General features: G+C 36.9%; 3 protein-coding genes across 3 annotated transcripts in view; 2 read left to right on the forward strand and 1 right to left on the reverse strand.

The window, feature by feature from the left end:
• Positions 1-691: 691 nt before the first annotated feature.
• On the reverse strand, positions 692-4,574 carry LOC132188680 (3-methyl-2-oxobutanoate hydroxymethyltransferase 1, mitochondrial). The gene is made up of 5 exons (XM_059603200.2): positions 3,888-4,574; positions 3,498-3,704; positions 2,923-3,069; positions 1,270-1,323; positions 692-1,178 (listed from the first exon to the last, which is right to left on the reverse strand). The coding sequence occupies exons 1-5, from the start codon at positions 4,293-4,295 to the stop codon at positions 948-950; spliced, it is 1,047 nt and encodes a 348-aa protein (XP_059459183.2). The 5' UTR covers positions 4,296-4,574; the 3' UTR covers positions 692-947.
• Positions 4,575-8,524: 3,950 nt separating this feature from the next.
• LOC132188590 (alpha/beta-Hydrolases superfamily protein) lies at positions 8,525-14,416 on the forward strand. Its single transcript, XM_059603088.2, has 10 exons — positions 8,525-8,864; positions 10,160-10,296; positions 10,376-10,549; positions 10,946-11,182; positions 11,314-11,414; positions 11,505-11,577; positions 11,668-11,736; positions 11,843-11,950; positions 13,601-13,726; positions 13,909-14,416. Exons 1-10 carry the CDS (start codon positions 8,540-8,542, stop codon positions 14,101-14,103), a joined length of 1,545 nt encoding a protein of 514 aa, XP_059459071.2. The 5' UTR covers positions 8,525-8,539; the 3' UTR covers positions 14,104-14,416.
• A 1,157-nt stretch (positions 14,417-15,573) lies between these two features.
• Positions 15,574-17,283, forward strand: part of DECOY (decoy) — a gene marked incomplete in the record, with an annotated part of 3,174 nt that continues 1,464 nt past the window's right edge. The window contains 3 exon segments of the mRNA XM_088517472.1: positions 15,574-15,636; positions 15,790-15,951; positions 16,196-16,261. Of these exon segments, the coding sequence (XP_088373598.1) occupies positions 15,797-15,951; positions 16,196-16,261 (221 nt within the window).

Consider the following 17,283-nt stretch of genomic DNA (forward strand, 5'->3'; position numbering starts at 1 on the left):
CACTCATATTTTTGGCCTACCTCAACTTGTAAACAATGGGAGTGCAACTGGAATAGGTACCAGGTCCAAATCTTGTATACCAAAAAGAAACAATCACAATTTCTATGCTTGATTCGATACCCAACAAAAAGTTCGACATCAATGAGTTCGGCTTGCCTCCGGTGATTCTCCCGTACAAAAATCAGCGGTAGAGATTACCCTCAGCTCCCCTAATATTGCAATTTTACCGTTTATTTTTGTACGGATAGAAGATCTTGAGTGATTTCGAATAATTTACATACCAAATACCAATCACATTCCATGACAGAAGGAATGAAACAAAAAAGGAGATCCTATCTACCTGCTTGATGACAAAACGTTTTGGTGTTAAATATTCACTTGGGCTACTTGTATTGCTCAGGTATGAAATCATCTAGCGACTGCTTTGAGTCTTTTTCTGATGCTGCTTGCTCATAAGAGACGTCATCTCGTAATCACCTTTTAAGCCTTTTTTGCTATCGCTTCCGGGCTCCAACAACTTTATGTAAGAATAACTTTTTTGATCATGCCTAGAAGTTGGTTTCCAACGGCACATTCTAGACACCTTTCTTCAACGTTACAAAAGGAGAAAAGGGAACTGGGGAAGGGCCGGGGCACTGATACTTCTTTAATTCCAACTGCTAACCATTAAGAAGACAAGAGCCCGAGAGTATCCACAGCTAATAAATTAAGATAAAACCCTTTTAAGAGTTTATATTTGACATGTTCTTCAAATCATAAACATGACAGGAAGGGGGAAAAAAATGAAATGCTAACAAACTGCCAACTACATTCAACTGCTGTAAAAAAGGACATTCTCATCAATTAAAGAAGTAGCAAAATATAAAAATGCGAATTAAATCAAAACCCCACCACCGGAAGAAGGCTCTGCCGGTGGAATTATCTGAAAATAAACTACTTGCACGGGATTAAGCAGTGCCAATCTTCTCAGCTGCTTCGGCTGCTGCAGATGCTGCCTTGTCCAAACCTAACTTCTGCAGCTCATTTGAGAAGCCGTCAACATCACTCGCACTGATTTTATAGGGGCTGTGAGCAGGACCAGGAAATGAACCATTTGTGACTTCTTCCTTGTACTCCAATAGAGCTTTGTTGATGACATCTCCCACATGTGCATACTTCTTACAGAACTTCGGTGTAACCTGCAAAAGGAACAGTCTCTCATGACTGGAACATTCAAATGAAATGGAAAGGAGGGAAAATTTAGCCAGAGTTGCAGTTTTGGAGCCAAACCTTGGCATGATGGGGATGCTGAAGCATTCCAAGCAAATCATGGTAAACTAGAACCTGCATCAATGATACAGTTTTATTATGGTGAAACATAAACAAGTAGTGGATGTACACCATTATTTTGGCAGGAAATCATTTGGATTTGGAATTATGCAATGCCCACTATCATTTGCACATCAGAATGGGAAGCTAGGTTGTTTCTACCCCAATCTCTTTGTAGTTACACAGAAAGCAGTGAGCTTGAGATCATAACATAACATCAATGAAACCAAAGTTAAAAAAAAAAAATCATCACAAGCGGAACCACAACCAGGATGAATCTCCCAACTGACTCTTTTCTAAACAAACCCCTGCCATGCACGCAAACACCAAAAATAAAATATAAGCAACAAATGTGCCTAAAGTTCACTCTCTGATTTGCTTTCAAAACCAATTAGAACACTGAAAAGATTATTCACTTTCTAAACTAACAATAGCTAGAGTAGTCTCTACTGTTTCCCTTTTGTTTTTTTTGCTTTAAGAAGGAGATTTTTTTTTTTTTTTTTTTTTTGGGAATCTCTATCACTAATGATATCGTCTCTGTCTGTGGCCTAAAAAACCTTTCTTTTGAGCACAAAGGAAAATATTCATATTATTGCAGGAGTTGCCAATTTAAGTTACTGCAAAAGCTACAAACCCAAAGAAGCAAAGGCCAAAATGCCAATGTAATTAACTTGAACTGACTTCTTACCAAACGCAAGGCCTCAAAGGACTGATTCACTTCTCTACCAAAGAGTAGGCTACAACATCTTCTTCAAGAACTTTGTAGACGATTGTAAATTGTTTTAATACTAATCTAATATACACATGATCTAAAAGTTTGAGAAGAGGCTATTTCTTATAAAAGATGGTTCAAACACAGCCTAAAATATTTCCATCAAATAAGAAAACAAAGAATAGCAACAACAACAGAAAAAGAAATCCAAATTATTATGAATTCTACAAATAACTAGTAAGCTCTGTGCTAAAAGTTTAAACAAACTGATGGAGGCTTGAAAAAATCAATGCCTATGCTCTATTTGATACAATCAAATTTTTTTTCTAAACTGACATTTTTTCCCTGCTCAATAACGAAAACTTTTATTTGACCTTCTTGTATCAACAGAAACTCTTTGTAAAGTTGGACAACAGTTTTTAAGGTACCATGACAGTCCCCTATTATAACCATCAAGAGCCTCCTATTACACTTTGAAACACCAAGTCCCACAATGGGAGGATGATTAGCTTGCATAGAGTAAGATCAGTGAGTGGATTATAAAAGAGTTTATGGGTTCTAAGTCCTACATTGGTTCTTTACTAGGTAATACTGAACTTTATAAGCGATTTTAGGAAGCTTCAATTACAACTTGATTAATTCTTTTGGAGTAATAGAACTGATGTGGTTCTCTCTCCTAAAAAACACTTAGTATCTTAAACACCAATAATCAGAAAATTCCAAATGCAAATGCATATCAAATCAACATATTTACTAACAAAATATAGGTAGAACCACATCTTGTTAAATAAACTTAACTCGATTAGCAGTAAGCAATTCAACACCAAGAGGGAGTATGTACATAGACATCTCAAGCACACACATACCAGCAAAGAGCTATAGAGCTCGATAAATGATCTAACCTGTCCGCTGCAAAAAGGTCCAGCCCCAATACCAATGGTAGGAATTCGAAGAGCTGATGTGGCTGCAGCAGCCACCGGCGGAGGCACACATTCCAGAACAACAGAAAAACACCCCACTTCCTGCAAAGCCAGCGCAGTCTCCACAACCTGCACAGAACAATTCCTTTCATCATAACAACAAAATACACAAAACACAGTTCAAGTGGGAAGCCAAGCCTTGATAAGCACATCACAGTGTAGATTAAGAGTTCAAAATCTGACTTGCACAATAATCATCGTAGGATCTGGCATGGTCTACTAACCGGAATTGGATTCTCTCTATTTTATGGCCAAAATATAAAGTTTGTATATCTAATGATGGATATTAAGTCAATGTTTGCACGTTTTTTTTTAAAATTAAATAATATGGTATGATGTACTCATTAAGATACGTCAATTTTCAATTCTGATCATGAAATGTATATTCTCAATTTCAAATGTAATGGACGCATATGGAACAGGGAATTACACGTGTCAGGAGAATTAGTACAAATACGTAGGCGGACACACACAAGTGAGAAAGTGAGTTAAGAGACCTTGAGAGCACTAGCAAGATTCTTGCCCTGAGGCCTGAATCCCCCAAGAGCACTAATGGCCTGAGGTGTGAGTCCCACATGTCCCATCACTGCAATCCCAGCTTCAACAATAGCTCTCGCTGCAGTGATTCTTGAAGGCGATCCTCCTTCCAATTTTATCGCATCCATTCCTCCTTCCTTCAAAACCCTCACCGCCGTATCAACTGCCTGCCCATAATCAAAACTGCAACAATCACCAATCATTGCACACTTAAAACGGAAATCCCAAATAATAATTGTCAGAACTAAATGATTAAATTTCACCATTTCGGTTCAGCTCGAGGTTTTGGACAACTCGGAAAACAAAAACCCTTGTAAATTTTGGTTTTTGTTACATCGATTCCCCATTACCTGACTGGTGCTGGATTCGTAGGTCCCAAAGGGCAAGTCCCCGATGAGAAGCGGGCGGGTGGCGCCACGCGCCACCGCTCGGCAATGAACAATCATCTCGTCGAGCGAGATAGGGAGGGTGGTGTCGTGGCCGTGCACGACCATGGAGGCCGAGTCACCGACAAGGCACACGTCGATGCCTGCGGAGTCAAGGTGCACCGCTGACGGGTAATCGTAAGCGGTCACGACCGTTATGGGCTCGCCCTTCCGGTGCTTTTGCTTCAAGTTGGTCAGCGTCACTCTTTGGTTGGGAGTCTGGGGCTTCGGGCCGCCGTAGACGGTGCTCTCGGGGATATTGCTCATGCGGCGGAGCATGGCATGGGACTTCACAGCGGACTTGGCTCTAGAGAGGGCGGCGATGAAGCCCATTTTCGATCAATTCTTCGAGACACTGTTAGTTAGAGAGGTGAATGAATGTGGGAGCTTGGTATTTTGTTTGGTTGAATTGATGGTCTTACATATCTATGCGAATGATTGAGGGGATAGGCGGTTTGGGTGCGCCGCCTACGCCAACTTGAACGGTGGGAAGGCTGCATTTCCCAACTACCTCTTTTGTTCGTTTTCTGTGCCGAGCGTTATCCACGTGCTCTGTTGAAGCCTGTAAAGCTGTAAACGACACTCTTGGAAGCCACGACTCTCATTCGAGGCAACCACCAAGTCGTCGGTGGTTGTTTATAATTCGTCTATAATTCTTTCTTTCCGACTTGTTAATATAGCATTAGCAGCCTTTGGGCAGTCTCTGTAGTAAAATGCTCAAATATTTTATTCATTTTTCTTTTTATTTTACTGTTTTCCTCATTCTCAACAATTATAGCTCGTTAATGGGACATGCCGAGGAAGCAAAAATCAAACCAATCGAAAGGAAACGGTGGAAATTGGAATGAAATAATTTGTCAATAATTTTACTTGGTTCTTGATCAAGTAGCAACCCTGTAATTCCTTACAAAGATACTAAGATAGGCTGCAGAATGTCATCCCCTGCATAATAAGAGTGCTCCAACTCTTCGATCCTGGCCTTGCAAAGTCTTGAGTCTTGACAAAGATCTCCAATTTATTACAACACATTACAGAAAGCAGAATTGGATGTATCTTTAATTAATGACTGAGCATTGGTTCCACCGATCCCAACTTTGAATAAGGCTTTCAAGTGAGATTATCATACTGGAACCAGAGGAGCAGAAATTAGTATGGGTAGAGGTCAGGGCCTAAAAATTTTAGTTGATAGGGCCAATACACAAAGAAAAAAAAAAAAAAAAAAATTATTAAAATTTTTTTTTTTTAATTTTTGTTTTCTTTGCTTATGAATTGTGGGAGGTGGAGGGGGCATACCCTATACTTGTCCCTGATTGTAACCTATAACATTTTTTTAAAAAAAAGGGTTAATAAAGTAGAATTAATAAAAGTTAATGAGATTTGGTCCACTTAAGTATATTAATTATTCTCTTTATTTTTTCTCAATATGAGATATAACACTCGCATGTGCCAAATATTGTATATTTGAACTCCTTAATTTGTATTTGCTAAGCATTTATCTTTATTATTTTATAATGTATTAGTTAATTTTTGTGTCTTAATGTTTTGCAAATTGTTAAGAAAAAATTGCAAAGAAGCGGGAAAAAGTGAAATTCTGGAAATGGGATCGAGAGCATGGCACCCACGCTCGAGCGCATCTGTGCTTGAGCACATCAAGGGCGCGCTCGAGCGCACTCCCGCATACACCCAAGCAAGCAGCGCCCATGTGCTGCGCCGCAGAAGAGCTAATATTTGCATGAGTGCGATCAAGCGTATTTGTTTGATCTGGAAGTGCTGAAACCTTAAAATTAGTTTATAAATATCATAGTTTTATAGGGAAACAGGGGGAAGCCGTCCAAGGGGGGCCATTCAGTGTAATTTTAACGTTTTTTTTTTCTTCATATTTTTAGCCCTGAATTCGTTTCCCTTTGTAAGTTTTTAGTTTTCATAAATTCATTTATCAATTATATAATGTTTGTAGTCATGAGAGGCTAAATCCTTCAACTAAGGTTGAGGATGAAGCCTCATAGATAAGTAGCAACAGTTAATTTTTATGTACATTGATATTTTCCATTGATAAGAATCGTATTTCTCATTGTTCTATTTCTATTTCAATTAATTGTTAATCATTTTTAATTGATTGCTTGTTTTGTTTGTTATATATTGGATATTCATTGTCATTTGTTCAACGGACACATCGGATCTTTTGGTTTACTTTGAATATCCCTTGTGATTTGTGCAAAGCACAAATATATCGGATGATTTGAACTAAATCGGATATCCTTTGTGATTTATACAAATAACGGATACTTTTGATGTTTTGATACATTTGTTTTTGCAAAAATATAACGTACATAAAATGTGCCGTTTAAAACGTTGAAAAATATTGATGAATATGAAAGTTGTTGCTATGAATTAGTGAGGGCTGATTCCAATACCTTAGTAGTTTATCCATTGTTTAATTTCATTTTGTTTCAATTCATGTTTGTTTTGTTTTCAATTTAAAAAATCACACAAATTTGGAACTAGATTAAAGTAAGATTGATTTAGATAGAAATTTATTTACATAAACACAATTCCTTGCAAAAAATTATATTGCAAACGACTTGTGCACTTGCGAATAACATTAAAACTCACAACAAGTTTTTGGGTCTTAATGTTGTGATTAACATTAAAACTCACAAGATTTAACATTATTCATGTATGAGTAATGATGTAAACCATGTTTTTACCCCCACAATAATCTTGCAAAGCTAGTGTAGCAGTTCTAACCAACTCTTAGGATAGTACTTGTTAAAAATTGAATAAATGTATTTTGGGTCCTTGTGGTTTGAAGTTTTGACAAATAACTCTAAGAGTTTCAAAAAAAGGGTTAATCACTCCATAGGATAAACAAAAAAGAACAAATTAGCCCATACTGTTAGAAAAGTTCACCAAATTCATTATTGTGCTAAATGGTGGTGGTCGAACCATGCCCATGGACTTGGAATTCTTCGGTCACCCTTTCTGAGCATATCTTGGGGTGGTTCGTGCATCTCTAAATGGCAAAAAAATAATAAAATTAAACACTACTAAAAAAAATAAGGGTGATCGAACCACCCCCAATGGCCATGGGGTGGTTCGACTACCCCTTTGACCAGCTTGATTTGTGTCGATGTAGCATATTAATGGATTCTGTCAATTTTTATAACAATATGGACTAATTTGTTCTTTTTTGCTTACCTTAGGGAGTAACTAATCATTTTTAAAAACTCAATAAACTATTTATCAAAACTCTAAACTACATGAAAAAAAAATGCATTTATTCCTTAAAATATTGAATTGCTACGCCAACATTATAGATAATTTGAGATAGTTTTTAGCGTTTCTATATTACTTTGCGCGCTTCACGTGATCTTTGCAAGACTGAGCACGATCTCTCCCACAGCTGGGCTACATACTAATAAATTTTGATGCGCATGTTAATAACGTTTGCGCTTTTAGGGGGAAAAAAAAAAGTTACCTATTTTTTGTCAAATTTTTAGTAAATTTACAATTAAATTTGTGAGGCCTACAATTGATCACACGTATTCAATGGTCTAGCAGGGAGATTTACAAAAGAACATAAATTTCCTTCATCGTAGGACGACGAACAAGGCGGCACATGCTGTCGCTCGGATGACTGTAAGAGAACGTCTAGGGGGGATTTGGAGGGTTGATTACCCTAATTGTATCCGTGAGATTATTATGGAGGAGAAATTCTCTCCTCCTTCCATTGATTTATGAAACGAGTATCTACCTTTTTCTTCAAAAAAAAAAAAAAATCTTCAAACCAGTTTGAAAGAAATATCTTTAAATCCATTTAAAATAATGCAAGTATCTATAAACATTTAAAAGGTACATTAAATTCTTAACATCATTAATATCAGTTTACTAACTTAGACTAAATTTAATGTGTATTTTAAATATTGAGAAAAATGCAAAATCAGTCCATGTGGTTTACCTAATTTGCAATTAACTCCTTGTGGTATCAAAATGAACTCAAAGGTCCCTGAAGTATACCTAAAAAACAATTTAGTCCATATAGTCAAATTTTGTTTACTAACTTAACAGGTTCTGATAACGTAAAATGTTAAAGCCAATAAAATTGTGATACATGTCCTATTTAAATCAGTGTCACACTAACGGAATATGTTAAATTAGTGGACGAAATTTGACTGTATGGACTAAATTATTTTTTTAGCATACCTCAATGACCTTTGAGTTTATTTTGATACCACATGGAGCTAACTGTAAATCAGGTAAACCACAATAATTAATTTTACATTTTTTTTCTTAAATATTTATAAATATTTGATAATATTTTAAATGAGTTAGAGAATATTTCATATGGAGGAAATTTGTGTCCATTACAAAATATGAGCAAAAGATAAATCAAAACATTTCTAAAAAAAAATAATTAATAACGTTTACTTTGACTTAAAAAGGCTTCATATCTATCAACTAAGGCTATCTTACATCATCTCATCTCAAACCCCAATCGCTCAGATCTACCCACGTGTCCGCATCTATTCAAAATTAAGCGCCGCACATAACGCTATTTACACTCTCCCCCTACCAAAATGTTCGCGACTCACGCGCCACCCTCCTTGTTAAACTCACTCCACCTCTCTCGCACATATTATTTGTCCCCTCGCAGTGTCTTGCTGGTTGCAGCCACCGGACTTTTCTGCTTCCAGTACCGCCGAATTAGAGTTCCCACGGTTACCTGCATGGCAGGAGATAACTCGAACGCCGGCGAATCCTCGCCGGACCACGTCGCCGGAAGCTGGTACTCAGTGCCGGAGCTCAGGCTCCGAGACCATCGCTTCATTGTGCCCCTCGACCACACTCTCGATCGTCTCGCTTCTCCTAAGATCTCTATTTTCGCTCGCGAAGTAGTCGCAGGTATATACGTCAACCAAATGGTTGAAGCGAGGGTTAATTCGTATTACTACGTGTGAATTACCATCTGATCAGTGTCCTAGAACGTAATTATGAGATTGAGATCTATTCTATCTTTGTGCTTTTAAATTTGGTAGCTGATAACACACAGGAAAGTAAAAGAGAAGGAAATTTTGATTTCTTTTGTTTTGGATTTAAATTAGGAATGGTTAAGAAAAATCAAACGAATGACGGTGTCGGTGATTATATTATTAGGATTTAGTTGAGTGGACTTTTGTTTGTGGAACATGCTCTTTGATTTATAGTTCTTTGTTTTATGTTGTTTTTTCTGTTACATTTTGTTTCAGCAATCAAATGTGCATGAATTTTGGTAGTAAATGAACCAAAATTGTCAAATGCCGTGGACCCCACTTACAGGAAAGTCAATTTTCTCTGGACTTTTAAATTCAGACTTCTTCTCCAACTGCTTTTGTCAATTTTTTATATGCCTAGGTGCAAAGCTATTTAGCTTTGGTTTGTCAAGTGCGTACTTTATCTCTATATTCGACCATAGCCCAACTGTCTAAGACCAACAACTTCCAAAGCATATTGACTACGTAACTTTCCATCAAATTAGTGTACTTTTTGTGCTATTAGCAGGTTATTGTCTGTTGAATGGTTGGAATCCTAGATAATATTAAGTAAATTAGTGGCTAGTTCATCAGTGTTGCTCTCATTTTGCTCCATCCTCCTTTTTTTTAAATAATAATAATAATAATTTTTACAAGGTGTATATCTGGGAAGCATGATTTGTTTGAGTCGCCAGGCAGGCAGTTAATACATTTTATCACTGGAATTCCTACATGAAGATATATGTACGGGTCTTAGTTATTTTGCAAACTGAACTAAGAAAGCTACACTGTTGCATTCTGGCAACTGCAGCAGGAACGCATGCCTGTGAAATTCAAGATGAATGGATATCTTTTGCATAAGCGTGCTAGCAGTAGCTGCCTATGGATTACATAGATGTGAAGCTTCCATTTTATAAACTTCAATGACTATTTTCTGTGTTTTATTTATCTTTTCTATTATCACTGACTATTTTCTCTGGTTTAATTATCTAACCTGTTTCTTATTGAATGGTGGATATAGATGTGTCATTGGCAAGCAAATTTGGTTTTTTTAGATTCTAATTCCGTAAAATGCTTATATGGACTGATTATTTGGTTTCTACACGAACGTCTAATTTAAAAATATTTTAATAATTTAATCACTAATATACATCTATTGTCTGTTACTAATATAGAATTTTGCTGCAGCTGGGAAAGAAGATAAACCACTGCCATACTTATTATTCCTACAAGGTGGACCTGGATTTGAGTGCCCTCGACCAACTGAAGCTAGCGGATGGGTACAAAAAGCTTGTGAAGAATTTCGTCTCATATTGATGGATCAGGCACGGTTTTCTGGATGCTTATTTGTATTTGATAACAATTTATATTATGTTTTCCCCTGCTGATGATATTTTTTTGCAGCGAGGAACAGGCTCATCGACTCCTTTGACAGCATCATCTATGTTACAATTTAAGTCCGCAGAGGATTTGGCTGACTACTTGAAACATTTTCGAGCTGACAATATAGTAAATGATGCTGAGTTTATTCGAGTACGTCTTGTTCCTGATGCTGGACCCTGGACAATTTTGGGTCAGGTATAAAGATTATTATTGCCTTTTGGTGTTTGTTAATGCATGTGATCTTTCAGGATACCGCCATGGTTCTGCCCCTCTGCAGGGGCTTCAATCTGGTCGCAAGTGTTAGACCTGAGAAAAGAGAAAAATATACTAGCAAGTAGAAAGAATGTTTTCTTTTGTGTCAACATATCTATACATATATGTATTAGTATACATGCAAACATCTATGCATATGTGTAAATATATGTGCATGTGTACATGTGTGTATGTGTCTTAGGTTTTCTCCTTGTAAGCTAATATATTCGTATTGCCCTCCGACCTAGCTATTAGTCACTGTCACATTTTTGCTTGTAGTTCATTGAAGCCAATCCGACTCATTAATTAGATGACAACTCATTCTTTTTTCTTGTGCAGAGTTATGGTGGTTTTTGTGCAGTTACCTATTTGAGTTTTGCACCACAAGGGCTGAAACGTGTCCTTCTAACCGGAGGAATCCCTCCAATTGGAAATGGATGCACAGCAGATACCGTGTATAGGGCATGCTTTGAACCGATTACGCATCAGAATGAGAAGTACTACAAGAGGTATCCTCAGGATATTGAAATTGTTCGTGAAGTTGTTAAGTATTTAGCTGAGTCTGAAGGAGGCGGGGTGAGGATCTGCCACATATGATTTGGTTATTTTTCCAAATGCAGAAAGCTCATGCTAAATCTTTTGAATATCCCCCCTCCCTCCGTTCTCCCTCTTCCTTGTTTTTTTTTCCTTCTTCTCTTTTTGTATAGGTGCTTCTTCCATCTGGGGGTATCTTAACCCCAAGGGGACTGCAAACTCTTGGTCTCTCTTGTTTAGGAACTTCTGCTGGTTTTGAGCGGTTGCACTATATGTAAGGCACCATGAATACCGACACAGTTATTGTGAACTTACAATTTTACTATGTTTTCAAGTCAACTCTATTTTTTACCATGACCTATAGGCTTGAAGGGGTCTGGGATCCTGTAATAGTTCCAGGAGCACCAAAGCAAATCAGTTACTACTTTTTGAATGCTGTAAGAGAATTACTGCTTTCTTATTTATCTTGAATCCTAGGTCTTGAATCTCATTCTTAGAATCAACCTCAAGTCATTCTGTTTATGCAGTTTGAGAAGTGGTTAGCTTTTGATACAAATCCACTATATGCGCTTCTGCATGAGTCTATCTACTGTCAGGTAAAAATTCTTTATTATCTTTAATTCTCCAAATCAAATTTTATTTTACAAAAAAAAAAAAAATTCTTGAAAATGTCTAATTCCTCTCCACTCTACTCTTTATAAGGGTGCTTCATCACGGTGGTCTGCTCACAGAATAAGGAGTGAATATGAGGAGAAATTTGATGCAATCAAGGCTTCATCAAAAGGTTGCCCTGTGCTTTTCACGGGAGAGGTACACATTACACTAACGTTTTACCTTAGAACTGACAAGCAACCATATATTTCCCCGCAGTTATTGGAGTCTGTTGTACAGAATAGTAACTGATTGGTAAATGTTAGATGTTGTAGGGATGGATATGCATGCTAGATTACAAGCAGACCAGTCATAGTAAAATGACCATATCTTGTGATTCCAATTTCGGTTCAAGACAATTTTGATGGCGTTAGAAAACTTATTCAAAGGGCTACAAATTCATATTTCTTGAAGATTTTTGATTTCCAATATTTACTAGGTCAAAACTGCCCGTCAATTGAAATACGAAAGTCTGTTTCAGGAAGTTCGATTGATGTCTCCGTTGAATCTTAATCGACTGGGATGATCAGGTCCCTTTAGTATTAATTCCCGAGAGCCTTGGTCGTAGTTCGATTGACCAAGGATGTTTCTCTGGTTTTTTTGTCGTGCGATGTCAAAGCTCGTTTGACTGAGCTTAATGCTTGATCTACCGAGATTCTGGCAGGTTATTTTTTTCTTTTGTCTTTCTTGGGGCTGTGACCCTATTTATATCTAAGCCTCATAAGGATGGGTTGGCTTCCCCTTGTTTATTTTTTATTTTTTAAATCACTTTTTCAATAAGAAACACTCTAGAATTGGTTTTCTTTTGCTTCCCTGCAAATCCTTGAATTTTCTTGGTTTTGTGGAATGATTGTGAGTTGTGTGTTTGTTAATTTTGCGACCCACTACACTACATGCAGGATTTTGAGAAAATCATAAACTCAGAAACTTATTTAGGAAACCATGAACTGAAAAGCGTATTCACATATTTGATATATGGATACGCATACCTCTTTGTTTGGATGCGCCAATATAAACAGATCTTTTGCACCTAATCCATGTACTTCACCACTACCTCTGTCTTATCTTAGCAGGGTGGGATGTCTTTATGCTCTTTGTACTGCTGCTTTTCTGTCTTATGTTGCTCATGGGGGTGGGAAAGTTCTCTATATCTTATTTAGATACTATAAACAGTTGCAAATATTGTTATTTAAAACTTATGTCGATTTAAGATTTGCTTGCCTTTATGCATCCAATATTTTTACAACTATAAAGACTAGAACTGGTTTAGGGGGTGGACTGATGATTTATGTGTAACCCTGCTCGCAATGACCAAATATAGTGGAAGCGTTTATTTCTACATGTTGCCTTTCCCATCCATACAAAACTTAGAAATTCCTTTGGAAGAAAAGAACTTGCATAAAAAAAAGTATATACAAAGATAAACTGATCACATGATGCACAACCAATGCTAATATTATGATACCCAAGGGCGATGAGAGTTTTCTTTTTCTTTTTTTGTTGGTCTACCTGGTGAGCATCTGCTGATTTTTCTTGACCTTTATTCATTATATGGATATTGTTGTGCACTCTGAGACTTTGAACATGTTAACATTCTGTTGCATCCAATATTTTAGTTGCTGTAAATGGTTGTCTTTGTTTAGGTATTAATGGTTCTAGTCAGTGGTATGCCTAATAGTATGAGCCAAATTGCTAAAGTTACTTTTTACGGTGCAAAACCTGAAGTTCATTGGATTGGCCTTTACCATGGTATTGCTTAATAGTGTTTGATTATTACCTGAATGCATACGTTCCTTGGTTGTTCTGCAGATGATCTTCCCCTGGATGTTTGATGAGATTCATGCTTTGAGGCGATTCAAAGATGTTGCTCATATACTGGCTGAGAAGAAGGATTGGCCTCCACTATATGACACTACCGTGCTGAATAATAATAAGGTGTGTAGTCTTGATGTTCTAGTCAATTTTCGTAAAATTGTTATTGGCCAGTGGAGATCTGAACTTTCCAGCAGCCCAGATTTTTTGTTCATTATATACTCCCTTAATGATGGAGAAATAAGGTCTTTTCATCATTTGGGTTGTCTGTTGATTTATCAGATTATTTCTTTCCATGCTGACAGGTACCTGTTGCAGCTGCTGTTTATTATGAAGACATGTTTGTCAACTTCAAGCTGGCCATGGAAACAGCTTCTCAGATAGCAGGGATTAGGCTGTGGATCACCAATGAGTACATGCATTCTGGTCTGCGCGACGCAGGGGGCCGGGTTTTTGAGCACTTGATGGGAATGTTAGACGGAAAGAAGCCTTTGTTCTGATCAACATTTCCACCCCTACAGCACTATTTTTATTCGAGTTAAATTTACCTGGTACCCTATTTCCCTCAATAAATTAAATTGACATGTTCCAATTGGTGGATCAAAATTCATGTCTTCGAGATATTGAATTGGCAACCATTGTACATATGGATGCACTTTATAAGGTATATTCAAAATTTGCAGTTGCACTATCCAAGTATCAGAGTGTTTAAAGCTGTTAGGCTGTGAGTGTGCTACATCTGAACATATTGAAATATTGCTGAAAGATTACTGCAGGCTTTCCTTAAAGACATTACTGCAGGCTTGTTTATTATTTTTTTCTTTGCATGAGATCTCGAAAACGTTGCTCAAGGAAAAGAAGAATTTATTAGTATCACGTAGAATAATAGTATTCTCAGTGCTCTGAAAGCAAAGTATGGGTAATGCTAGCAATTCTCTAATTTTACTTCCACCTCTTTTACTCCTTACAAAAAAAAAAAAAAAAAAGTTTGCATATCCTCTCTTGGTCAGTGCCACCCCCAACCACCATGTCCATGCGGGCCGTGGGGTGGTCGTGATCAATCACTTCCGATGACTCTCAATTCTAGAGTGGCGTGACTGCCTGTAAAAGTTTGCTTGGGATGGTTCTATGGAAGAGGTTGGATGATTTTGGTTTTTTTTGAGACTAATGTAGCATTGTCATGTCAATAATTTTTGAGAAATGCTATAATGCAATAAAATGATCATTTTTGGCCCATAAAGTGTTAGGTGGCAAGAGATTATAGGCTCCATTTATAATTGTTGTGGCCCCACCCACTGATAAGCCTATTACCTCTTACCACCTAAGACTTTTATGGGCAAAAAATGATTATTTTATTGCACTATAGCATATCTCATAATTTTTTGGGGCTGATGTGGCAGTAAGGGTGTGGGAGTTATAAGTAACATTTTTTGACAAGTATTTTATTTTGGTTGGATGGATCCCTAGTGCAAATGTCTTCACAATGGAATATGATCTTATAGTATTAATTTCATTGTCTAATTATGTATATGATGAAGCTAATGTTATCACGTCTTTTAAAAAATTTAATTAATGTAGAATTATGTACATCATTAGATTCACCAACTTTAAATCTCGAGCATAAAATGAAGAGTAATGTTAGGCTTACAAACAAATTTTACAGAAAAATTTTTATAAAATGATGTGGCACAACATGATTGGATATAAGATAAGTTCAAATTTTGAAAAACTTAATCATTTTGTAATAAATTTTCTGTAAAATTTGTTTGTAAGCCTAACACTCCTCTAAAATGAATATGAAATTGAAAAGCTCCCTTGACAATGGCCTTTAGACTTTTCATCCAACCCAAAGAAAACAAAAATGGGCCAAACCCATTTCTTTAGACCACTCAAAACCCCCTCCCAAAAAGTCCCAATGGGCCAAGCCCATTAGTCGAAAGGTAATCAACAAGCCCGGTTTCTTTAAAACAGATCCAGTGGAAAACCCTCACTCCCAGTCCTCGCCATTGCCAGTCACTGGCAACCCCTTTCAGGTAAAACCTCCACGCCTTCTTCTTCTTCTTCTTCTTCTTCCTTCATCTCAATTTATTATTAATGCTCTTTTAAGCTCACCTTAGGGCACTCACACAGCTTCAAGTATAACAAGAACAAAAATCAAATTACAACCTTGTGCTTTCCTTAAACAGATCGAGAATGCAGAGATCTTTAGCATCGTTGGCTCGGCCGCTCGTAAGAGCGCGAGGGTTCTGCACGAACCCAGAGAAAATTGTGGCGTCCGTACTGTTCGAGCGCTTGCCCGTTGTCATCCCGAAAATCGACCCTGCGGTTTACGCGTTTCAGGAGTTCTCGTAAGTCACTATTCGGTCATTTCCAATCTCACTCTCGTAGTTTTCTTGAGCACAGAGACTCTCAGAGTCTAGCTTGACATTTAACGAAGACTTGATAACACGATATGGCCACAAGTATTGGATTAATTTTGCTTTGTTTCTTCCGTTTAGCTGACAAACAGAGGTTTGGGACAGAGAAATGAGAGATTTTGTTCCTTTAACAGTAGCTCATATTGGGATTTGCCTTTTCTTCTCTTTGGTTTAGGTTTCGTTGGGGACAGCAATATCGACGGAGATATCCAGATGAACTCTTAGATAAGTCTAATTCTAGGTAAGATATTTTATTTATTTTTATTGTTTAAAACGTGGGTTATTGACATTTATAGCATATTCTTAATGGTGTTTTAATTTGGATTTCGTGCACTTGACCATATATCTCAATGATTTGTTTGCTGGTTCTACTTGAATTCTTAAAAGTGTACTCATCGTAGTTCTGTTCCTGGGTGTCTTGTCTCTATGACTCAATGTACCAACTTTAATTGTTGAATGAGCAGTGGTGTTTCCTGATTATTCAGCAAGTATATGGGGGCAAAAACATAAAATTTAGAGAGATTTTCAAAACTTCAGTAATGGAGGAATCCTAACTTGTTGGTTTCAGTGGTTTCTAATCGATGCGCAATATAATGATATCTGAGTTGCTGCATATGCTTCTTTCAGACTAAGTTATCACTTGGTCTCCACCCCCCTCCCCAACAATATCAGGACCTCAAAAACAAAATTCTCTTTTAGTCCTGTCTTATGAACTGTAAGGTGTATGAAGTTTCATATTTTATTCTCGCAGACACTTTTATACTAATTGTAATGTCATTGTAAACTTTCATATATTTAATGCTAGTGTGATGCTCAGGCTGACTCAGGCTTCAGTACATTAAAAAAAAATGTAACTGTTTATAATACTTGAGCTCGTTTTTTCTGTTTCATTTTCTGCTGTTTTGGGTATTGGGGACTGTCTCAAAAGAGGTAATTAAACTTCTTGCTGCTTAATTGGGATTAGTTGACTTGTTTGACTGTTGTATAGCAGAAATATTGTTTGCGATCTGTATGCCTATGTTTGTATTATGCTTCTAGAACTCTGGGATGCGGAGCACATTTCTGTTGCAATACATTTGTATAGTTCATTGTGTGAAGCTTTTAGTATGCATTATACTATACAGAAAATATGAATATGTTGTATTAAGGGTATAAGTCAAGTACATTCTTGACTTACTTTGTTAACATTAACATGTGAATATGAGTTGGGTATCAAAATCCATTTATTCTGTTGCTTCTTTGTAAGTACTTGTTTAAGAATTT

The sequence above is a fragment of the Corylus avellana genome, chromosome 6 (assembly GCF_965113065.1).
Source record: "Corylus avellana chromosome 6, dhCorAvel1.hap1.2, whole genome shotgun sequence".
NCBI lineage: Eukaryota > Viridiplantae > Streptophyta > Magnoliopsida > Fagales > Betulaceae > Corylus > Corylus avellana.